The sequence below is a fragment of the Lithobates pipiens genome, unplaced genomic scaffold, assembly GCF_037356315.1.
Source record: "Lithobates pipiens isolate NorthernLeopardFrog02 unplaced genomic scaffold, aLitPip1_a1.2 Scaffold_19, whole genome shotgun sequence".
NCBI lineage: Eukaryota > Metazoa > Chordata > Amphibia > Anura > Ranidae > Lithobates > Lithobates pipiens.
Genome location: NW_027507764.1, coordinates 438822739 through 438847866, shown reverse-complemented (window position 1 = coordinate 438847866; position 25128 = coordinate 438822739). Strand labels below are relative to the sequence as shown.

At 45.6% G+C, this 25128-nt stretch overlaps 1 protein-coding gene across 5 annotated transcripts in view; it reads left to right on the top strand.

The window, feature by feature from the left end:
- Positions 1 to 25128, top strand: part of PRKDC (protein kinase, DNA-activated, catalytic subunit) — a 794135-nt gene that overhangs the window by 321672 nt on the left and 447335 nt on the right. For all 5 annotated transcript variants that reach the window (XR_013277654.1, XR_013277655.1, XM_077492661.1 and 2 more), the window contains exons 38-40: positions 4552 to 4656; positions 13117 to 13284; positions 19441 to 19568. Coding sequence is in view for 3 of the 5 variants with exons in the window: in XM_077492661.1 (XP_077348787.1) it covers positions 4552 to 4656; positions 13117 to 13284; positions 19441 to 19568 (401 nt within the window). In the remaining 2 variants the exon portion in view is untranslated. The remainder of the gene's footprint in view (positions 1 to 4551; positions 4657 to 13116; positions 13285 to 19440; positions 19569 to 25128) is intronic.

Below are 25128 nucleotides of genomic sequence, written 5' to 3'. Positions count from 1 at the left end.
TACAGGTACGCCCATTTGCCTGCCCGTGCCATTCTGCTGACATACATCGGCGTGCGCCGGTCGGGAACTGGTTAAACATGTTATTAAAGGAATTTTACAATAAAATCTTTGCTCTCTGCCAAAATGAACTAGAAAATTCATTTCCTAGAGAAAATGGGTGGGAATGCTGAATAGCATCTCCCTATCTGCTAGCTGCCTTTCCCCTGAACACACTGTAAAAAAACATCTCCTCACTATCTACTAGCTTCCTGAGTGAGCGACAGTTACAGAATCCTTCAAACAAGCCTTAATAAATCCACAACAGTACATGCTATCAAAACTTCACCGTTAGAGACACACGGCCTTTGTGAACGTATTGGTATAAAATTTTTGTTGAGAAATTTAAAAATGTGGGCATGTCATTGATTTAAAAAAAATTGGCTGTGTGTTTCGCTGGGAAATGTGAAGAATTTGATACATCAAAACTTCCCCATCACATTGCCCCATCAAAACTGCCCCCATCAAATTTGTCACCATCAAATTTGTTCCATCATATTGCCACCATCAAAACTGCTCCCATAAACTTGCCCTTGTTAAACTGCCCCATTAAAATTGCCCCATCATATTGCCGCAGTCAAAACTGCCCCCATAGAAACTGCCCATCATATTGCCACCATCAAAACTGCCCCCATCAAAACGGTGCCCATGATATTGCCACCATCAAAACTGCCCCCGACATATTGCCCCATCCAACCGGCCCCCATCAAAACTGCCCCATCAAAACAGCCCCCATCATATTACATAGTAAGGTTGAATAAAGACACCAGTCCATCCAGTTCAACCTGAGTGAGTGTCTACAATTGTCCCTATCCCCATACATTACACGCTCACATCAGTCCCTACCCTGAAGGAGCCCACAATTCAAGGTCCCCATGCATATACTAGGACCAATTTTGGACAGAAGCCAATTAACCTACCTGCATGTCTTTGGAGTGTGGGAGGAAACCGGAGTACCTGGAGGAAACCCACACAGGCACAGGGAGAACATGAAAACTACAGGCAGGTAGTGTCATGGTTGGGATTCGAACCAGCAAAACCTTTTTAATGCTAGGCGAGAGTGCTAACCACTACACCACTGTGCCGCCCATATTGCCACCATCAAAACTGCCCCATCATATTGCCCCATCAAAACTTCCCCCATCAAACTTTTCCCATCATATTGCCACCACCAAAACTGCCTCATCATGTTGCCACCATCAAAACTGCCCCATCATATTCCTCTATTATAGTACATGGTGTGTATGTGCTGTCCCCCACTGCCCATCACGGTGTATAAGATGCTTTGGTAACCATGGCAACAAAAGCCTTTAAAATGACATTTCCTGAAATTATCACTAAACTTAAAGGCTTTTTCACAAAAACTGAAAAAAAATATCAAACTGAAAAGATATAGCCAGATAGCTGAATATTTTGTGAACATTTTAAAGTTTGTTTGGCGCCTGTAGGTGAAAGTTTGAAGGAGCTGAAACTTTTGGTAGCCGAAGAAGATTTTACGGATTTTAAGCATGCTCTCATTCACTTCAATGTAAAAAAAAGTGTTAACCACTTCTCGCCGGTAGGACATCCAGGGACGACCTCGGCTTTCGGTGGTTATATCTGAATGATGCCTGAGGCCAGACATTATTCAGATATCGGCATTTTCAGCCGGCGATTTCCTGCACCATAAGAATGATTGTAGCAGCTGTTCCGCCGATTGAGCATTCTTACGTCCCCTCCCGCCGCCCTCTGGTGCTTCTACCGACTCACCGCTTCCATCGGTGAGTCGGTCACAGGATCCGCTGGCCCCCGGATGATTTCATAGAGATTTCCGGTGGACCAGAGTCTCTATGATCGCTCGGAGGCCAGGCGTGATGTTATGACGTCACGCCCGGCCTCTGCATTCAAAATAACGGCGCCGATTTGGCTGGGAAGCTGTGATCATTTAAAAAAAAAAAAAATTTTTTTTTTTTTATTTTAGGCTTCCCAGCCTAGAGGTGAGATATGGGGTCTTATTGACCCCATATCTCACTGTAAATAGGTCTGATCGTGCCATATTCCTATTACAAGGCATGTTTACAGTCCTTGTAATAGGAATAAAAGTAATACATTTTTTTTTTTTAAGTGTCAAACTAAAAAAATAAAAGTAAAATTAACAATAAAAAAAAAATTAAAGCGCCCCTGTCCCCGTGAGCTCGTACGCAGAAGCGAACGCATACGTAAAACACATGAAAACTGTGTGCAAACCACACATGTGAGGTATCGCTGTGAACGTTAGAGCGAGAGCAATAATTCCAGCACTAGATCTTCTCTGTAATGCAAAATATGTAACCAGTAAAAAATGTTAAAGCGTCGCCTATGGGAATTTTTAAATACCAAAGTTTGGCGCCATTCCACGAGCGCATGCAATTTTGAAGCATGACATGTTGCGTATCTATTTACTCGGCGCATCTTCATCTCTCACATTATGCAAAAAAATTGGGCTAACTTTACTGTTTTTTTTTTTTAAAGCATGAAACTGTTTTTTTTTTCTGAAAAAAAACGCGTTTGAAAAATTGCTGCGCAAATACCGTGTGAGATAAAAAGTTGCAACAACAGCCATTCTATTCTCTAGGGTCTTTGCTAAAAAAACATATTTAATGTTTGGGGGTGCTATGTAATTTTCTAGAAAAAAAATTATGAATTTTACATGTAGGAGAGAAATGTCAGAATTGGCCTGGATGCGAAGTGGTTAAAAAGCTTAATATTTTAAAAAGTATAAATAGAAAAAAAGTTGAAGAATTCCCATCATTAGCTGAAAGAGCTGAACATTTTAAAAGTTGAATGGCTTTAATAGCTGAAAGTATGCAGAAGTTACGCAGAGCTAAAAATGTACGGAATAATAAAATTAAAAAGAATTTGATGATGATTATTAAAAAAACGAATAACAATAGTGGGAATGCTGAAGCATGCCAACTAATAAATAAAAAAAACTAATAACAATAGTGGGACTGCTAAAGCAGTCCCACTAATTAATAGATAAAAAAAGAATAACAATAGTGGGACTGCTGAAGCATTCCCACTAATTGAAAAAAAAAATTGCATTGGTATTTGACCCCCAGGGTAGTGCCCAGCGCACCATGCCATTTGTTTGACAGTCCTCTGCCTTTTGACCAGAACTTATTTTTAGGGCCAGTTCACGCCACAAAAACGCACTTTAGATGCGTTTATGCATGCACGATTTTAGCACTTTTCCGGGTGCATTCCATGTGCTTTTACATCTTTGTCCTGTTTTTTTTTCTCCTCTCACTATATAAGGTCCAGTGCTTTTCAGTGCATTTTGGATGCGCTTTACTGAGTTCCAGTGCAGAAAAATGCAGCATGTACTACTTTTTTTTTTTTGGGAACTGAAAAAGCCCTTGAACTGACTGCAGTGGTGTGAACTATGCCATTAGAAACCATATAGCCTAATTTCCATGCATTTTTTTTTTTTCTATTTGTAAATAGTTTTTATTGAAGAAGGTTTTTGCATTACAATCCAAACATCTCCGAACTTATTATACATTCGCAATAGTATAAACTGACATGAATAACCAACAAATATGGATTCAACCATCCGTAAATATAAAAATAAAAATAAATATATAGAGGTCATTCGTTAGCAAGCACATCAAAATACATATGAGATATTGTTCCTGATAGACCCTTATCGCTTCATCTGCTTCCTCCAAGCCCATCCAAGCCAATCACACTAATGAATGATGTCAACAATGAGCTGGAGGCAGAATGGCCAAGTGATCAAGGTGGGAATATCAACAAGGCAAGGAGTAGGGAGAAAGGAACAAAAAGGGGGAAACACAAAAAAAAAATATTGCATGCATTTTTGATGCAGAACAAAACGCACTGGACTGCATGTGGTGTGAAGGGCCCTTAAAGATTTGGCTGCAATGGGGCTTGTGAAACCTCCTGCTAACCAAACTCAAGAAGGTTTGGCTCAAAGGTGCAGTAACACTTAAAAAAAAAAATGCCAGTTTTATCTCTGTAGCTTTTACCTTTATTTATAAGTAAGAATATATTAATAAAAATATTTTAGTTATGCAGCATAACTGACCCCCTTTTCCCAGCAGAGAGAACTCTTTGGTAAATCCTGTAGTTGTAAGAAGTACGTCATTGCAGGATGATCTAACAAATTATTCTGGGGGTCTAGTTTAGGATATCAGTTAATTTATATATTAAAAGAAGCCTAGACAAGTGTTAAATCTCAACTGCAGCTATTTTTTTTTCTAGTTTTGAATAAAGCAATGAAATGTTAGAACATCAAGTTTACATGTGTGCTCCTTCCACTCGCTATCTTTTCTTTTGATACTCATACCCTGAACAGAGAAGCTGGAAACCTCCCCAATTAAAGAACAGTCACCAGTAAAGCCTGTTGACAGGTTCTAACTCTTATCCACACCAAAAGTTTAAATAAGAAATCATTTTGAGTTTTTGTCTGTACTATTCTGTAGTTTTTGTAGATGTGTATGTACAGTATAATTTTTTTTTGTTTAATTTCAGATTGATTCTTCTGTTTCTTTTGATACAAGCCATCCAGCTTTCAGCAGTGTATTTAAGACTTACATAAACCTTCTAACTGATCAAAAGCTTGCCCTTAATTTGAAGGTATGTTCTTACTTTTGACCTCGCCCTTCCAGATAGTAATGTCACACATGCCAACTTAATACAGTGTTGTGACTTCGTATTGACATCACAACATACTTATACTGCAACCAATTCTTTTGTAAATAAAATCCTAATTCCAAAAAACTCTTCTACTACGAAGCCACATTGTTGTTATAGATGCAGTATACTATTTAACATTGTTACGCTGAAATATGCAAGGCCTTCACTGAAAAAGAGGTCATCTGGTTGGGAGCATATGCTGCTTTAAAACCTGGATATATCTTTCATCACTGATGGTGGCTTTCTAGATGTGCAAAAGTTAGATTTTACACAGTGTTCAAACTTTTTTTCAATTAGTTTGTATTAGGAGGGGGATCCAATAAAACATTTACATCAATTTTAGTGGTGGGGTCCTATTAAAACAACCTGTTCCTAATTCAGGACTGCCTTGTGACCATTCCATTAGGGTTCCTAGTGACATATTCAGGTAGTTCTTATTCCCGACACTTTAAAAACCTGTTGCTAGATGATTGCTGATACCATTACTCAAATATGCCAATGGCCATATTTGGACAGTGACAGGGATCCCCTGACTGTCAGCTTAAGTGAACTATGGATGATGCATTGCTTGATTTTACACTGTCAGATACATAGCCTACAGTGTCCTAGCAATCAATGACGTAGCGGCACGGCGACAGTGGGTGAAGCCTGGTGGGAAACGTAGACTAGATTCCAATCAGTTCCTGCCCTGTAATTTAACAGAGTTTGGTCCAATAGCAGATAAGTAATCTATCCACTGTCTTTGTTAGTCTCAAGGCAGGCAAACCTGATGGGGTACTAGTCTTGGGCTTCATGTACACTTGAACTACTTTGACCGCTGGCCGCAGGAAAATGCAAAATCGAACTGCAATTTTACTGTAATTTTCTGGCCAGTGGTCAAAATGTTTCTATCCAGAATGTGATTCTTCCACGTTCAGGAGCAGCAGCTCCTAAATGATCCTAAAAGCCTTATGTGTACATAGACACACAGACTTTTATTGAGTTGTGTTTAGGAGATTTGTCAAAAAAACGCCAAAGGCTGCTAAACTCAAGTTTTGGAGCTGCTAGTGTACATGGAGCCGTAGAGTTTCACTTTAGGCTCTGCCCAACCTGCAACAAATCGTCTTGACTGATGCACCTGTCTATGTGACGGTTGCAGTGGCTGGGAGAGGTTAGTAACAGTAGCCTGTGATCTTATCAGGCTCGGCGCTGACGAGTTGGGAAAAGGACATGGGCATTGTCCTGTCCGGTACACAAATCTGTCGTGAGCACTGGCACTTGTGGTGTGGAGGTGTAATTGAATTCTAAAGAGTTTTTGTACACTTTTTATGAATTCCACTGTGTCATTATCGGTTGGGGATGTTTAGGTTACCAATCATTTTCCAGTATATGGGAATGAAAATCACTGATATATTATACAATGGAAAACTGGGTCTTCTGATGACTATTATTTGTTGTGTGTTATAGTAGAATTGCATCTTTTGAAACCAAAGCAATGCATCAGTTGGGATGATTGCTAATGTTGGCAACCCAATGGTTATGAAGTATTTGTCCTTTTAGTGTTTACCGAAGCTGTGAAAGCTCTATATTTGTCCAGCAATCTCCAAGCATGTGAACATAATTAGGTGTATTGTCTTTCTGTACATGATAGAATTTTGACTCATTATTTACTTTAATTATGTATGCCAGTTCATAAGACATCCCTCATCAGCTGGTTTTGTAAATTCCACACATTCACATGTGTAGTTTTTCTTAATTAGGAATTCAATTAAAGTTTGTTTTTCAAGTGGGTGGGAAAAAAAATATAGGGTATTTTTGTTTACTCTGATCATGAGAGAAGCTTATTGATTCTAAGCTTCCATGCTAGACTGCTACGGACAGTCATTTTTCTCTTATATTCGCAGACCGACACAGCTCCTCTCTGTAACAAAATGGGTTGTTAGCCCTATCACTAGGAGATACTAGACAAAGTTGTAATACAACACTTCAGAACTCTTATTTCTGCCCAGGGGGGCGGTCCCTCAGGCTACAATCCCCCACACTCTGCACTTGCAGCTTCGGTTTTATTTTGCCTAGTGAAGGAGATAGACCTGGGAACCCTGCGGGTCCATAGGTCTGCGTTTTTTGATGCAGAAGCTTGGCTTTTTGCGCAAGATAAATGATCCTATGATCTTCTATTAACAGCCAGCTGAGTGACAGACTGGTTCACTTATCCTTGTAGTCTCCCCAGTCCGGCCATCGAGCATGTGCAGGTCGCAGCTACGGCTCGGCAGGCCACGACATACCTCAGCTCCAGAGGCATACATATGACCGGGCTACTGATGTCTGCATCACAGCATGCCGGGCCAGTAACCTGATCAGGAGTTGGCTACAATGGAATGTCTCCCAGCTCTTTAGGACTGGTAAGTACAGCTCTCCCTGTCTCAGCAGGGTTGAGCAGCTGGGCATTCTCTGGGAGGTCGATTCGGGGGGCCCCTCACCCCCCTCTCTTCTGTCTCTTGTCCCTATCTCCCCTTCCACCCCCCCTAATGGGGGCGGGGCTGTGCATGGATATTGAGCAGTGTGTGTGTGCGCCCCTGGGCTCTCACCTGGGTTCTGGCTGACTGAGGGTGCCTGGATCCTGAGTGCCTAACTCCCGGGAGGTGCCTGTGAGGTTTGCCCATGTGTCAGTGCAGCGCTGTGTCTCTGCCACATGTTTGTTTCTGTCTCTCATGGCGCTGGCTGGCCACCTTTTTCAGTGTGGGCAAAGGACAGCATGCTTCTGGGCTTCAAGTGGCCATTTTCCCAGTGATTCCCTATTCAGGACACTGGGAGCCATTTTCTTGAAGCCGAACCACGGCAGCTTCATGTGCCCTCAGCTTCCTGTTTGTCATTACAGAGTGCGTGTGTAGTCTAAGCGCGTTTTTCATATCGCTCAGCGATCGTTCACCATTCGTTCTGACGGACTGCCACCAACACAGCTTTGGTTCCTCTGCATGTCGGAGCACTAGGAGTCTACAGGCACTGCTGTAAACAGCGCGGAACTCCTCAGGGCGGTGAGTCCGGTGGGTTAGAACCCCTCAGTCAGCGGCAGCAAGAAGGGTGGGATTGTCGCTGTCCTAAGTCCCCTTCGGGTGGCATACAGGCTAGGGTCAGCATGGCTTCAGAAACTAGTGTTTCTTCTCCCAAAATCCAGGCAATTGCAACCGGGTCACCTGCGGATGGCGCAGTCCCCATGGTCACCCTGGCGGCGGTCCTCAATTTGTTCGTTGCCAAGATGTAGGCAGTGCGTGGGAAGAAAGGTGCTAAAAAGCGGCCCCTGTCCTCTGTGGAGAGCTCTGACGCAGACTCGGGTCCTGCTGAGGCCGATGACCCCTGCTGTGGCTTGTCAGATGACGCTGACCAGGACCGTTTGGACAGTGTGGATGAGTCCCCGTCCGGGTCCGTGCGTGACAAAGCGCTTGTTGGAGCACTTATCACAGCTGTGCGTGATACCCTGAAGATTCAGGAGCCAGTGGATCCTTCTGCTGATGTACCGGTCCCTTTTGGGTCCCACAAGCCAGCACGTTCACCTAAGGTATTCCTTATTTTGACAAGTTAATTTACAAGGAATGAGGTCGCCCGCAATTGACCTTTTCGTTCCCCAAATACATGGCGGTACGTTACCCCTTCGAGGAAAGCCTTCTATTAACCAGTATCCAGGTTAAATAAAGTAACCACAATCCCGGTTGAGGGGACTCCTGCATTCAAGGATCCCATGGACAGGAAGCCCGAGGCGGTGGCTCGCTCCTTGTTTACAGTTGTGGGGTCAGCCGTGCGACCTGTACTGGCATCCGCACTTGTGTCGAAGACACTGACTGAGTGGGCAAAACTTTTGCACCGCAAATTGGGAGAGCAAAAGGCTTCCCCTGTCTGCGTGGAACTAAGAGACCAACTAGTGCAAGGCCTTAAGTACGTCTGTGACACGCCCCTGGATACTCTCCCCCAGTTATCCAGGGCTTCAGTGTCAGCTGTGGTGCTGAGGTGCCTAATTTGGCTAAAATGCTGGTCGGCTGACCAGGCATCCAAGAAAGCCCTGACGGATCTTTCTTTCCTTGGCGACCGGCTCTTTGGAGCCTCGTTAGATGACATTATTAAAAATGCCACAGGTGGTAAGAGTATACAGCTCCCACAGGCCAGGAAAGCCAAGGATCCACGCTGTAGGCAAGAGCCCTCTTTTCACTCACAAACACCTTTTCCAACAGGAGCTTTGACAATAAAAGTCCCCAGCCCGACAGGATGCCCACGGACGGTTAAAAACATCCCTGGAACCACAAGCCTGCGAACAAAAGTGCTACCATCATGTCTCGGGTGGGGGGTCGCCTTCGGGAGTTTGCAGTCTGGTTATCCGACCAATGGGTCTGCGCTCTGATTTCCACAGGTTACAAGATAGTTCCTCTCTTGGCCGCCAAACAGATTCTTCCCCTCCAGCATACCCGTGTCCCCGGTTCGCTGGGCGGCCCTGGTGGGGGCAGTAAGGGATTTGCTGAATCGCGGGGTGATTGTACCAGTTCCGGACTCTGAACGCTTCCAGGGGTTCTACTCAAATCTGTTTGTGGTTTCCGAGAAGGAAGGGGTACATCCAATCTTGGACTTAAAAGCCCTCAATCACTTTGTAAAAGTGCAGAGGTTCAGAATGGAATCAGTTCGCTCAGTAGTCGCTGCGCTCCATCAAGGGGACTCCCTGGCGTCCTTGGACATCCAGGATGCGTACCTGCACATACCCATATGCGTTCGGCATCAAAAGTTTCTGCGTTTTGAAGTCGTGGGAAGCCCATTACTAATTTGTGGCTCTTCCCTTTGGTCTGGCAGCTCCAGTTTTGGCGTTGCTGCGATAACGTGGGATCGCGATCGTGGGATACCTAGACGATCTCCTCCTGAGAGCATCTTCCCCCTCAGAATTATAGGAGGATGTGGCGATCACCATGCAGACCCTGCAAGAATTTGGGTGGCTGTTGAACCGAAAGAAGTCGGTGCTTGTGCCGACCCAGCATCTGGAGTACCTAGGTTTGCTGTTGGACTGCAGGGAAGCGAGAGTTTTTCTCCCTTCAGTCAAATTGTAGACTCTCAGATCTGTGGTCAAACTGCTGATGAACCACAAGTGGTCGTCGCTCCGGTTTTGCATGCGAGTACTGGGACTCGTGGTAGCCTCCTTCGAGGCAGTACCTTATGCCCAGTTCCACACCAGAGTTCTGCAGAAGAAGATCTGGTCAAAATGGGACAAATCTCAGCTGTCCCTAGATCGACAGATCCAGGTGAGCCAGGCAGTCAGGGACTCGCTGATCTGGTGGTTGAGATCCCCGATGATTCAGGCTGTAAAATCGTTCCTTCCTCTGAAATGGATGGTGATCACAACAGCCGCCAGTCTATCCAGCTGGGGTGGAGTGATGGGGGTTCAGTCGGCTCAGGGCCTCTGGTCGACGGAAGAATCCGAGTTGCCGATCAATCTGCTCGAACTGAGAGCGATCAGGCTGTGCCTCCACACATGGTCTATGCGACTTCAAGGGCATCCGATCAGGATACAGTCAGACAACGCCACGGCTGTGGCATACGTAAATCACCAAGGGGGAACAAGAAGCTCAGTTGCTGCATGGAAGGTCGCACACATACTTCGGTGGGCAGAGCGACACGTACCGGCTCTGTCGGCCATTTACATCCCGGGAGTGGAACTGACAGGCGGACTATCTGAGTCGCCAGATGCTGGACCCAGGAGAATGGGCATTGCATTCGGAGATGTTCAGGCTGCTGTGCCTGAAGTGGGGCACACCAGATGTAGATCTATTGGCCTCCCGCCTCAATCGGAAGGTGCCAAGATTCGTGTCCAGGACAAGAGATCCATGGGCAGACACGCCAGACGCGCTGGTGTCTCTGTGGGATAAGTACAAGCTGATCTACTCCTTTCCTCCACTGAAACTGTTACCGCATCTGCTTCGCAGAGTGGAAGCCGAGGGGATCCTGCTAATACTGGTTGCTCCGGATTGGCCTCAGTGTCCTTGGTACGCAGACCTGGTGTGTCTGGTGACAGACGTTCCCTGGCGACTGCCGTTGCGAGAGGACCTCCTATCTCAAGGTCCAATTCTCCATCCTGCTTTAGCGGCATGGCTATTGAGAGCCAGGTGTTGAGGAACCAGGGTCTGTCGGACTCGATGATTCCAACTATGTTGAAAGCACGGAAATCTTCTTCTCGGAAGATATACCATCGTACCTGAAAGGCCTACATCTCTATATGTGAGGAGAAAGGATGGCATCCGAGCTCCTTTGCCATATTCAGGATCCTGCTTTTTCTCCAGGAAGGAGTTGACCAGAGATTGGCATTAAGCACCATCAAAGGACAAATTTCATCCTTAGCTGTCTTTTTTTCAACGACCCCTGGCATCGCACTCCTTAGTGAGTACCTTTGTTCAGGGGGTACGACACGTTGTCAATTCCGGTTCGTCCACCGTTACCCCCTTGGGATTTGAACCTGGTATTGTCGGCGCTTCAGAGACCGCCGTTCGAAAATATCAGGGAGATTCCCTTGTTGACTCTTTCCCAGAAAGTGGTCTTCCTAGTGGCCATCACATTGGCCAGGAGGGTTTCGGAACTGACGGCCTTGTCCTGCAACTCGCCCTATCTGGTTATCCACAGGGATAAGGTGGTGTTGCGTCCGCAACCGTCCTTTCTACCGAAAGTGGTCTGGGATTTTCATATCAATGAGCACATTGTATTACCTTCTCTGTGTCCTAAGCCGAAGCACCCTAAGGAGGTGGCCCTCCACACTCTAAATGTGGTTAGGCCTCTGAAGGTGTATTTGTCTGCCGCGGCTCCCTTTCGGAGGTCAGACTCACTGTTTGTTTCAGTGGCTGGTCCAAAGAAAGGCATGGCGGTCCCGTCAGCCACTATTTCCAGGTGGATCAGACAGATTGTAGTACAAGCCTACGCCTTGAAGGGGCAGGTGCCCCCCTTTCCGGTCACGGCCCACTCCACAAGGGCAATCGGAACGTCTTGGGCCTTCTGACACCAAGCGTCTGTCGCTCAGGTGTGTAAGGAGGCGACCTGGTCGTCTGTCCATACGTTTACCAAGTTCTACAAGGTAGACGTCAGTGCATCGGCTGATGCCTGTTTTGGCCGCAAAGTTTTTCAGGCGGCCGTGTAGTTGCAATTGACTATGCAATCCATGTTTTTTCCTGTTTTTTTGATAAAAACGCAGTACTATTACGTTAATGCACTGTTTGCATTAATTCCGCATTCGCTGCGGTCTTGGGGATCACTCCTGTTGAGGGTACCCTGTTGTGTGTGTTTTTTTGTGTGGGTATAGTTTCACTAGTTCCCACTTGCCATGGTGGATGCATTGTTTTCTTTTTTTTCCCCCCACCCATCGTATGGCACTGCTTGGGGACGTCCCGTTTTGTTACAGAGGAGCTGTGTCGCTCGGTGAATATAAGAGAAAATAGGATTTTTTGTACTCGCCGTAAAATCCTTTTCTCTGTAATTCACTGACCGACACAGCACCTGCCCCTCCTTTTTCTCTTTACGTTATACCGCTTGTCGATGTACTGAGGCTGCTAGTGCAGAGTGTGGGCGATTGTAGCCTGAAGGACCACCCCCCTGGGCGGAACTAAGAGTTCTGAAGTGTTGTATTTCAACTTTGCCTAGTATCTCCTAGTGATAGGGCTAACAGCCCATTTTGTTACAGAGAGGAGCTGTGTCGGTCGGTGAATTACAGAGAGAAGGATTTTACGGTGAGTACATAAAATCCCTTTTTTTTTTTTTTTTTTCATTGTAACACCTTCACCTGCTTTAAGAAAAGATTCGCGGTCCAATGTACTGTATATCTTGTTTCAGTACAGCAGTATGTAGAACAGGATTTTTTTTCAGTGTGTCAAATGTGCGGAGCTCCACCCAAAAGGGGGGAAGCTCCATTTGTTCGCACCCCCCAAATCCCTCTATTAGCACATTTGCCACTTTTTGGAGGGGAGGGGGAGCGGGTACCTAGTTGGCTCCCACTGCTATATTTACGGTCCCTCCTCCTTCCCTGAGCTTCCCAGTGAATGGCTGTGCATGGAGGCATGCCTGTCAGGGCAAGTCTGATCATGGTTAGAGAGCAGGCTGAGTGTCCAGCATAGAGAACTGACCAAGGCGTGCTCTCCTGCTCAGTGTGGACAGTTTTTAATAGTAAAACAGAGGGACTGGGAGGAACACCAGGGATTTTCTTTCAAACAAAGCAATAAAAAGAGAGCATGATCATTTTTCCTACAAGTCCATAGTACAACAGACATATATCGGGAATATATGTTGGGCTAACAAACACTTTAAACATGTAACATTTTTCCCAGCAACTTTAACAGTTGCTTGTATATTTTATAGAGTTAAGTTTTATTTAATAATAAAGTATGCTTATGATTTCATGTTATATTTTTATAGAGTCAGACTATTATAATCCTTCCTTTCTTTACCAACCTTAAAGAAGAAAGACTTGATGAGTTAAAAAATACACTTGAGCAGTTTGTTGCCTTTAATTTTCCAATGAGATCTGATGAGCTTCCTAAAGGGACCTTAAAGTATAATAATTATGTGGACACTTTGAAAAAGGTAAGAGGTCTTTGCCAAACTCTCTTTGCGTGTTTAAAAAAATACATGTGACCAGAGTAGTGAGCCTGCAGACATTTTTTTTAACCAATTGCTTCCTGGGCACTTAAGCCCCCCTACTATGTCCCTTTTAGGTGAGCCGGTGATCGGCTTTTTTTTTCCTCCTCCACTGTCAGTGAGGAGAAAAAAAAAAGCGCTCACCAAGCTTTTGTTTTGATAATGTGATCAACTGTCATTGGCTGACAGCTGATCACATGTTAAGGGGCCGGACCTCAGATCGGTGCACAGGGGAGGCCGTCCTATGACGGCCTCACGAGAATTCACATCCTCGCTGTGGCAGTCATTCGGCCATAGCGCGGATGTCAGGTGGTTAAAGAACTGCTGTCTTTAGCTAAATTGACATGCAGTAATGTATATCACTGTTTAGATTCTATCCTATGATATGATATAAAATATACAGGTTATATGTAATAGGCACAATATACTTTCTATGTGTATTGGGTATATGAAGGGTTGCACATGCTAGCAAATGACAAAAAATTGAGAGTATTTAAAGGATTTGTAAAGGCAGAAGTTTTTTTTATTTTAATGCATTCTATGCATCAAGATAAAAAAACCTGCTGTGTGTAACAGCCCCCTCAGCATCCCCCTAATTACCTACCTGAGCTCCTTCTCTCACCAGCGATGTCCATAATCCCCTTAGCCATCCAGGACACTCCATCTGATTGGCTGAGACAGAGCAGCGGTGCCATTGGCTCCCGCAGCTGTCAATCAGTCAGTCAGCCAATCGGGGCAGAAAGGGGGCTGTGCCAGGTAGGGTCTCCCTGTCTGAATGGATACACGAAACTCTGACTCAGCTTGAGTGCCCCCTGTAGCAAGCTGCTGGCTGAGGGGCACTCAAAGGAGAGAGGCTAGGAGCAGTGAAGAGGGTCCCGAGAAGAGGAGGATCCAGGCTGCTCTGAGCAATACCAACTGCACAGAGGAGGTAAGTATAACATGTTTGTTATTTAAAAATAAATAAAAAATGGAGCCTTTACAATCACTTTGAACAAAGAATGAGGTCTGAGAAAGGTGTTATCCTATGTTCGGAAAGTAGTAAAAATATTTTTCTCTTATATTCACTGACCGACACAGCTCCTCTCTGTAACGAAATGGGTTGTATAGCCTGCTATTAGGAGAACTAGGCAAAATTGTTAGACAATACACAGAACTTTAAATCCCGCCCGGGGTTGCGGACCCTGTGCTATCAACCCTCTTCACTGCTCCCAGCAGCTTCAGTTTTTATTTTGCCTAGTAAGGAGAATGACCTAGGAACCCTGCTGGCCCTCTCGGTCCATGTTTTTGCTGCAGTTTTGTTGCTTTTTGTGCAAAATGAAAGATCCTGGGATCTTCTGTCAACTGCCGGCTGGGTGACAGGCTGGTTAATGATATCCTTGTAGTCTCCCCAATCCGGCCATCGAGCGTGAGCAGGCCACAGCTAAGGCTACGCAGGCCACGACAGGTCTCAGGTCCAGGGGTGGTCAGTGAGCTTCGATGCGCCGGGGTATACATATGACCGGGCTACTGCTGTCTGGATCACAGTATACCGGGCCAACAGCTACCCTGTAACTGCACAGGAGTAGGTCTGTGATGGAATGTCTCCCAGCTCTTCAGGACTGGTAAGTACGGCTCTCCCTGCCTCGGTGGGGTGAGCGGCTGGGCATTCCCTGGTGGGTCGATTCGGGGGCCACCTCACCTCCCTATCTTCTCTCCCAAGTCCCTATCACCCCTCCTTCTCCCCTCTGAGGGGGGTGGCTGCATGCGCTGCGGGCGGTGTGTGTGTGGGGTTCGCTATTTTTTCACCTGTGGGGGCTCTGTGTGGCTGGCGTTTGGTCCTGGTCCCAGTTTGGGGGGTCCCAAAAGGTGTTTGTGGAGGGTTCTGGCTGTAGGCAGGCAGCACATTTTTATTTTTTGTTCTGTCACCGCATGGCACTGTCCGGCGGCCATCTTGGATGTGGGAAAGCTGGTATTCCCCTGGTGAGCTTCAGCGGCCATCTTCTTTAGGATCTCCTATTAGTTGAATTGGCGACCATTTTCTTGAAGCCAGAGCGATTTTTTTCGCCGCTTTTTTCTTGTGGCAGCATTACATGTGCTCTCACTTGTTTCCTGTGTCCACTGTGTGTACAGGACGCTGGATGGCTCTTTGCTGAATGCTGAAGCTAGCTCTGCAGAACGTTTTACCACTGTTTATAGCTGCTGCCACAGTTTTCTCCTCTCTGCAACTGGGAACCTCCTAGGGACTGCAGGCACTGCTAGTGGCATTCACAGAATGCCCCAGGGTGGTGAGTCTAGCGCTAAGTACCCCCCCACGCGGCGGCAGCAGGAGAGTGGGACCTTCACTGTCCTAAGTCCCCTCGCAGGTGACAGACAGGCTAGGGTCAGCATGGCTTCAGAAACTGGTGTTTCTTCCCCCTAAAATCCAGGCTATAGCAACCGGGTCACCTGCGGTTAGCACGGTGCGCATGGACACCCTGACGGCGGTCCTTGACTCCTATATTGCTGAGATAGAGGTGGCACGTGGCAGGAAAGGTGCATGTAAGAGGCCCCTGCCCCCCGTCCTCTGGGGAGAGCTCTGATGCAGACTCAGGCCCTGCTGTAGCTGGTGACCCCTGCTCTGACCTATCAGACGTGGCTGACCAGGACCGTTCGGACAGTGAGGATGATTCCCCGTTTGGGTCCGGGCACGACAAATCGCTTGTTGGAGCACTTATCACAGCTGTGCGTGATACCCTGAAGATTCAGGAGCCAGCGGATCCCTCTGCTGATGTACCGGTCCCTTTTGGGTCCCGCAAGCCAGAACGTTCACCTAAGGTGTTCCCGTATTTGACTTATTTTGACAAATTCATCTACAGGGAATTAGGTCGCCCGCAACGGACCTTTTCGGTCCCCAAAAATTTGGAGGTGCGTTACCCCTTTGAGGAAAGCCTTCTCAAAAAGTGGTCGGCTCCTCCGGTCGTGGACCCCCCAGTATCTAGGTTAAAGTAATCACGATCCTGTTTGAGGGGACTCCTGCATTCAAAGATCGCACGGACAGGAAGGCCAAGGCGGCGGCTCGTTCCTTGTTTATGGTTGTGGGGTCAGCCGCACTGGTGTTGCAGACATTGACTGAGTGGGCAGAACTTTTGCACCGCGAATTGGGAGAGCGGAACGCCTCCCATGTCTGCGTGGAGCTAGTAGACTAACTAGTGCAAGGCCTTAAGTACATCTGTGACGTGGCCCTGGATACTCTCCCTCTGTTATTCAGGGCTTCAGTGTCAGCTGTGGTGCTGAGGTGCCTCATTTGGCTGAAATGCTGGTCTGCTGATCAAGCATCCAAGAAAGCCCTGACGGATCTTCCTTTCGTTGGCGAGCGGCTCTTTGGAGCCTCGCTGAATGACGATATTAAGAATGCCACTGGGGATAAGAGTACACTACTCCCACAGGCCAGGAAGGCTAAGGAGCCTCGACGCAGGCAAGGGCCCTCTTTTTCCGCTCACAAGCAGCTTTTTCGTCCGCCCGGTGCTTCGGCAAAATGCCCCCAGCCCAACAGGACGCCCACGGATGGTCAGAAGCGTCCCTGGAACCGCAAGCCTAACAAGCCTGCAAACAAAAGTGCTACTGCATGAAGGTTTGCCCCCACCCACTTTTCGGGTGGGGGGTCGTCTTCGGGAGTTTGCAGCCTGGTGGACCTTCCGGTTATCTGACCAATGGGTCTGCGATCTGATTTCCACAGGCTACAAGATAGAGTTTCTCTCTTGGCCGCCAAACCAATTCTTCCCCTCCAGCATACCCGTGTCCCCGGTTCGCCGGGAGGCCCTGTTGGGGGTGGTACGTGACTTGCTGAATCAGGGGGTGATTGTACTGGTTCCGGAATCTGAACGCTTCCAGGGGTTCCACTGAAATCTGTTTGTAGTTCCCAAGCAGGAAGGGGTACGTCCAATCTTGGACTTGAAGGGGTGGACAATTGGCAGGCGGACTATCTGAGTCGACAGATGCTGGACCCAGGAGAATGGGCATTGCATCCGGAGATGTTCAGGCTGCTGTGCCTGAAATGGGGCACACCAGATGTGGATCCATTGGCCTCTCGTCTCAATCGGAAGGTACCAAGATTCTTGTCCAGGACCAGAGATCCGTGGGCAGACGCGTCAGACACGCTGGTGTCTCCATGGGATCAGTACCAGGTGCTCTACACCTTTCCTCCATTAAAACTGTTGCCACGCCTGCTGCGCAGAGTGGAAGCAGAGGGAATCCCAGTAATCCTGGTTGCCCCAGATTGGCCTCAGTGGCCCTGGTACGCAGACCTGGTGCGTCTGGTGGCAGACGCTCCCTGGTGACTGCCGTTGCGAGAGGACCTCCTATCTCATTCACCAATCTTTCACCCTGCTTTACCATCGCTGGCTTTAACAGCATGGCTGTTGAAAGCCAGGTGTTGAGGAACCGGGGTCTGTTGGACTCGGTGATTCCAACTATGTTGAGGGCGTGGAAATCTTCTTCCAGGAAGATATGCCATCGTACTTGGAAGGGCTATATCTCCATGTATGAGGAGAAAGGGTGGCATCCGCGCTCTTTCTCTATATCCAGGATCCTGCTGTTTCTTCAGAAAGGTGTAGACCATAAGTGGGAGTTGAGCACCGTCAAGGGGCATATTTCAGCTCTGGCTGTCTTTTTCCAGCAACCCCTGGCGTCTCACTCATTAGTAAGTACCTTTGTTCAGGAGGTGCGACATGTAGTCCCTCCGGTGCGTCCTCCGTTACCTCTGTGGGATTTGAACCTGGTGTTGTCGGTGTTTCAGAAGCTGCCGTTTGAGAATATCAGGGAGATTCCTCTGTTGACCCTTTCACAAAAAGTGGTCTTTCTAGTGGCCATCACATCGGCCAGGAGGGTTTTCGGGAATTGGCTGCCTTGTCATGCAAGTCGCTTTATCTGGTCATCCACAGGGATAAGTTGGTGTTGCGTCTGCAACCGTCCTTTCTACCAAAGGTGGTTTAAGCTTTTCATATCAATGCAGACATTGTATTACCATTGTTGTGTTCTAAACCGAAGCACCCCAAGGAGGTGGCCCTTCACACTCTCGATGTGGTTAGGGCTCTGAAGGTGTACTTGTCTGCCACAGCCCCCTTTCGGAAGTCACTGTTTGTTTCGGTGGCTGGTCCAAAGAAAGGCATGGCGGTCCCGTCGGCCACAATTTCCAGGTGGATCAGACAGATTGTAGTACAAGCCTACGCCTTGAAGGGGCAGGTGCCCCCCTTTCCAGTCACGGCCCACACTACAAGAGCAATCGGAATGTCTTGGGCCTTCCGACACCAAGCGTCTGTCGCTCAAGTGTGTAAGGCGGCGACCTGGTCGTCTGTCCATGCGTTTACCAAGTTCTACAGGTAGACATCAGTGCATCGGCTGATGCCTGTTTTGGCCGCAAAGTTTTGCAGACGGCCGTGTAGTTGCAATTGAGTTTTTTTTTCTGGTTTTTCGATAAAAACGCAGCACTGTTTTGTTAATGCACTGTTGCATTACTTCCGCAATGTTGCGGTCTTGAGGATCACTCCTGTTGAGGATGCCCGGTTATATGGTTCAGTTTTTCCACACACTGCTGTTTTTTTGTTGGTTTAGTTTCACTAGTTCCCACTTGCCATGGTGGATGAAGTTTTCATGCTGTTTTTTCCCACCCCTCGTTTGGCACTGCTTGTTGACGTCCCATGTAGTTAGAGAGGAGCTGTGTCGGTCGGTGAATATAAGAGAAAATAGGATTTTTGTACTCACCGTAAAATCCTTTTCTCTGTAATTCACCGACCGACACAACACCCAACCCTCCTTTTTTCTACATTATACTGCTTGTTGACGTACTGAAGCTGCCGGGAGCAGTGAGGAGAGTTGATAGAACAGGGTCCGCCCCCCTGGGGCGGGATTTAAAGTTCTGTGTATTGTGTAACAATTTTACCTAGTTCTCCTAATGGCAGGCTATACAACCCATTTAGTTACCGAGGAGCTGTGTCGGTCGGTGAATTACAGAGAAAAGGATTTTACGATGAGTACAAAAATCCTGTTATCCCTGGTATACCGAAGGCTTTGACCCTGGATGGCATTAAAATTGTGATAGCCGCTTATTGTAATTCAAATGGGTACTAAATATGTTCACTGTTCCAGTTCTTGGATGCACTGGAGTTGTCTCGAAGTCCGCTGCTCTTGCAGCTCATGGCAGAAATTTTTTGTCGAGACAGCAAACATGTAATAGAAGAATTGTTTCAGAAAAGCTTTAAAACTGTTATTCTGAGGTAAGTGTTGTATGAGTATTTGAATATTTTTAATACATATTTGTTAAAGCTATATATTTTATATACGCTATATTACCAAAATTACTGGGACCCCTACCTTTACATGAACTTTAATGGCATCCCAGTCTTAGTCTTTAGGGTTCAGTATTGAGTTGTATCAAACAATAGGAGAGTTTTCACAGGACAGAAGGTATAAAGTGACCCCAGACATTTATCCAGTAACAAAATTGAAACAGTTTATTGGTCAATTAAAAACAAACATTAAAAATGTATAAACCCTCCACCTGACACCAAATAACTTTGTTGTTAGCTAAAACAAAAAAAGCACACACTTGGCCCATGAGCTCTTCTATAAATATAAGAGATGGCTGTATTCATTCCGTATTGGGATATCAATCATGTATCCAGCTCACTGAGCAATAACTATTAATCATCATTCGGATTTGTAACATGATTGCATCCCTTCTGGATAATGACAGTTACACAAACACAGGTATATCACTGGAGGAACGATTACTTAGACAGGAAGTACAGTAGAATAAATTGGTAATGATTCCCCTTCTAGAGGGATGTGAGATATTCTGCAGGGTCTCAGAGGTAGATGATGGGACATCCGTGAAAAGATGTTGTTGGCTCAGCAAACAATAGCATTCTATATGGCCTCACTGAGCTCTGTGAGAGCTGCAAAGTTCCGAGTGTGCCTCCAAAATGAGCTGATAGTGACAGTGCTGTGTGTGTGTGTGTGTGTGTGTTTTTGTTTTGACAGGGAGTCCATGGGTGGTGCAGTGACAGTGACAGTGACAGTGGAAATTAAACAGAGGGTGGCTGGTGCCGACTTAGTTAGTTCCTTACCCCAAACTCTCTCATCTATGTCTCTATGAGCCTTGTTTGTGCACTGGTGCGCAGTCATGTTGGAACAGGAAGGGGCCATCCCTAAACTGTTCCCACAAAGTTGGGAGTATGAAACCCCTGAAGAACAACCCCACTCCATAATTCCCCCTCCACCAAATGATTTGGCCAGTGCACAAAGCAAGGTCCATAAAGACGAGGATAAGCGAGTTTGGGGTGGAGGCACTTGACCGGCCTGCACAGAGTCCTGACCTCGTTCCCATATTCCCATAGACTCACTCCTAAACCTTGTGGGCAGACTTCCCAGAACAGTTGAAGCTGTTATAGCTGCAAAGGATGGGCCAACTCAATATTGAACCCTATGGGCTAAGACTGGGATGCCATTAAAGTTCATGTATAGGCAGTGTTGTGAGTGTGTTATGGAATCTTAATTAAGATCTCGGTGTTTTTGTTTTTCAGTGCCTCCAACCTTACGGTAAATTTGTGAACTTTGTTCAGATAATCAGTTCATACCACAATACTTTCCTGAGTTTAATTTATGGGGATTTCTTCCCAATACAATTAATAAGTAAATAATTTAACTTTATTAATTAAAAATTATAATTATACAATACAAGAAAAATATGTGCAGTAATTGCGCTTTATGTTCAAGAACACAGTATCCCTTGTCGCTCGGGGAAACAGTCCTCTGAATTTCTCCAGCCAGAAGGAATCGAAAGTATGTCTCACGGAGTGAACAGATAGATATTGCCTATTTGAAAGAAATATTAATCCAACAGAGCTACTGAATTGAATGAGGCGATAAATACTTTCCCTGGGACCACAGTAATTTAAATTGATGTTATGCAAGTTTATGTCTGAATTCCCCCTAAACACGGCTTAGGCAGTATAGGCAAATGAATAATTATAAAAACTACGCTATACATTGCACATGATAACATTAACACACAACCTATACAATACAATCCCTACAATTTTGAGCTAAAAAGATAATTAATATTCGTCTGGTCTGTATCTTGCCAACAGTTCAAAAGGGGAAGACATCTGACCAATTATGAGTAGTTCCAGCCAGATGGGGAGTGGTCAATTATCAGGCTTTTTGAAAGTCTAGGGCAGTGATTCTCAACCAGGGTTCCTCCAAAGGTTGCTAGGGGTTTCTTCAGCATTGGGCAATTTCTGCCTCACAGATGAGTTCCCACTGACACCATTGATCTTTTTAGCTATCTGTAAGGAGATTATTCTTCTCAATGACCACAAATGTAAGGACCATTCTTCCCACTGACCATCACACTATTGTATCATGAGTTGTAGATGCCTAATTTTTAGAAGGGGTTCCCCGAGACCGGAGAACTATTTCAAGGGTTCCTGTGTGTTGAAAAGGTTGAGAAAGGCTGGTCTAGGGGGTGTATCCGGTGTGTGGGTCTGAGATTCCTTTCTATGGTTCCCACATCCTTTATACCATCTGGGACAATAAGCACATAAAATTATCATGAGCTCAGCCCAGAAGGTTTGGCTTAATCTCCAGTGGTTGGAGAGCTCTAATAATTTACCTGGTGAGCTCAGGTAATATCTTCAGCCACTAGGTGTGTCTGAGGATCGAAAATGTATTCTAAACTATTTGTTGAAAGAAAATATGTTCCCTTTCATAATGGGCATCTACCTATATATTGGGGCTAATGAATTTATACCTATATTGCTCAGGGATCATGGCAACTGGTACAAAATGCAATATACTTAGTATAAATTTGAGTAATCGTTATCACACAAAATGTATGTTTATATGGATAAATGCATGACTCCTGCATATCCTATGAAGACCTATTTGTCTTGGCACAACACATGTTATGTGGGTAGTTTTATGTAGATGTGGTCACGGTGTCTGTCTTTTTATAACAATGATAGGTATCTTTACACAATTCTTAATTTGTTCTATATTAAAACCATGCCACATGTATACAGTTTTTAAATGTTTTCTTAAAGCGTTTTAAATCTTCATTGAGCCTCTCCAAGGTTAATTTCAATCAGGGTTTAGCTATCCAAACAATTCCTCCTTTCAGACAATTTTAGACACATATTTTCATTGACGGTTTATTATTATTATTATTATTATTTAGGATTTATATAGCGCCAGCAATTTACGCAGTGCTTTACAATATATAAAGGAGACAATACAGTTACAATACAATAAAATAAAAGAGGATTAAAAGGGCCCTGCTCAGAAGAGCTTACAATCTAATAGGGTTGGCCAGGTGGTACAAAAGGTTATAACTGTCGAGAATGAGCTGATGGAAGTGGTAGGAGTTTAGTTGGAGACATGATAGGCCTCCCTGAAGAGAGGAGTTTTCAGGGATCGCCTGAAGGTAGCAATAGTAGGGGATAGCTGGACCAGTGGAGGTAGCAAGTTCCAGAGGATAAGAGAGGCTCTGGAGAAATCCTGGAGATGAGCATGGGAGGAGGAGACGAGAGAGCTTGAGAGTAGGAGGTCTTGAGAAGAGTGGAGGTGACGATTTGGGTGATATTTGGAGATGAGATTGGTGATGTAGCTCGCGGCAGAGTTGTGAATGGCTTTGTATGTTGTGGTTAGTATTTTGAATTTAATGCGCTGGGTGATTGGGAGCCAGTGTAGGGATTGGGGGAGAGGGTTGGTAGACACTGAGTGGTTGGTAAGGTGGATAAGTCTGGCAGCAGCATTCATGATAGACTGAAGAGGATATAGCCTATTGAGAGGCAGGCCAATAAGAAGGGAGTTGCAATAGTCAAGGCGAGAGATAACAAGGGAATGAATGAGGAGCTTGGTGGTTTCATTTGTTAAAAAGGGCCGAATTTTAGAGATGTTACGGAGGTGAATTCTACAAACTTTTGACAACGATTGGACTTGGGGCTGAAATGACAAGTCTGCGTCTAGGATTACACCTAGTACCCTGGCATGATGGGAGGGCCTGATGGTTGCATTGTTGATTTTGATGGAAAAGTCATGGAGGGGGCATGTGCAAGGGGGAATATTAATAGCTCAGTTTTAGAGAGCTTTAGTTTAAGGAAGTGGTGCGACATCCATGCTGATATGTCAGTTAGCAGGTTAGTAATACGAGAGGAGACTGAAGGAGTGAGGTGAGGAGTACACAGATTTGGGTGTCATCAGCGTATAAGTGGTATTGGAAGCCATGGGCGGTTATCAAGTGACCAAGGGAGGAGATATTTGTGCCAGTATGTCATTCTGATGTAACATTAAAGGGGTTGTAAAGGTAATTTTTTTAATTTTCTACATAGGTTCCTTTAAGCTAGTGCATTGTTGGTTCACTTACCTTTTCCTTTGATTTCCCTTCTAAATGTTTTTTTGCTTTGTCTGAATATCTCACTTCCTGTTTCTCCTCAGTAAACTTCTCACCATCATCCGAGCGGTGGTTAGTCAGCCAGAACAGCTTACTGAACAGCTTACTGAGGAGGAACAGGAAGTGAGAAATTTAGACAAAGAAAACAAAGAAAAAAAAACATTTAGAAGGGAAATCGAAGGAAAAGATAAGTGAACCAACAATGCATTAGCTTAACCACTTCCCGACCAGCGCACGACGATGTACGTCGACAGCATGGCACGGGCAGGCATATTGGCGTACATGTACGTCCAATATTCGTTGCCGCCGTGCCATCGGGAGCGCGCCGCCGGCGGCGCGCTCCCGCGCTGGTCGGGACCTCCGTGAGTCCGGTCGCGGGACCCGCGGACTCGATCGCCGCGGGCATCCCCGCGATCGTCTCACGGAGCGGCGGAATGGAGGAAATGCTGTATAAACAACATTTTCTCATTCTGCCTAGCAACTAGTGACGCTGATCTCTGCTCCATGTGATTGGAGCAGAGATCAGTGTACACTAAATGAAAGCCCAACCCCCCCACAGTTAGTAACACACCCCTAGGAACACTTAACCCCTACACTGCCACCCACAGGTTAACCCTTTCACTGCCAGTGTCATTTACACAGGAATCACTGCATTTATATAGCAGTGATTACTGTATAAATGACAATGGTCCCAAAAATGTGTCAAAAATGTCCGATGGGTCCCCGACAATGTCGCAGTCACAATAAAAATCGCAGATCGCCGCCATTACTAGTAAAAAAAAATAATAAAAAATTATTAATAAAAATGCTATAAAACTATCCCTATTTTGTAAACGCTATAACTTTTGCGCAAACCAATCAATAATCGCTTATTGCGATTTTTTTTTACCAAAAATATGTAGAAGAATACGTATCGGCCTAAATTGAGGGAAAAAAAATTTTTTTTATATATTTTTGGGGGATATTTATTATAACAAAAAGTAAAAAATAATGCGTTTTTTTCAAAATTGTCGCTCTATTTTTGTTTATAGCGCAAAAAATAAAAACCGCAGAGGTGATCAAATACCACCAAAAGAAAGCTCTATTTGTGGGAAAAAAAGGACGTCAATTTTGTTTGGGAGCCACGTCGCACGACCGCGCAATTGTCAGTTAAAGCGACGCAGTGCCGAATCGCAAAAAGTGGTCTGGTCTTTGACCAGCAAATTGGTCCGGTCTGAAAGTGGTTAAAGGAACCTATGTAGAAAATAAAAAAATTACCTTTACAACCCCTTTAACCTCATATCTCAGTCATTGTCTGAGGTAAAGCGGAGTCAACATGGGGCTCTTACTATGGAGGCGATCTCACCCTTTGAAACAATGGGGCTATTTACCCAAGCTTTTCC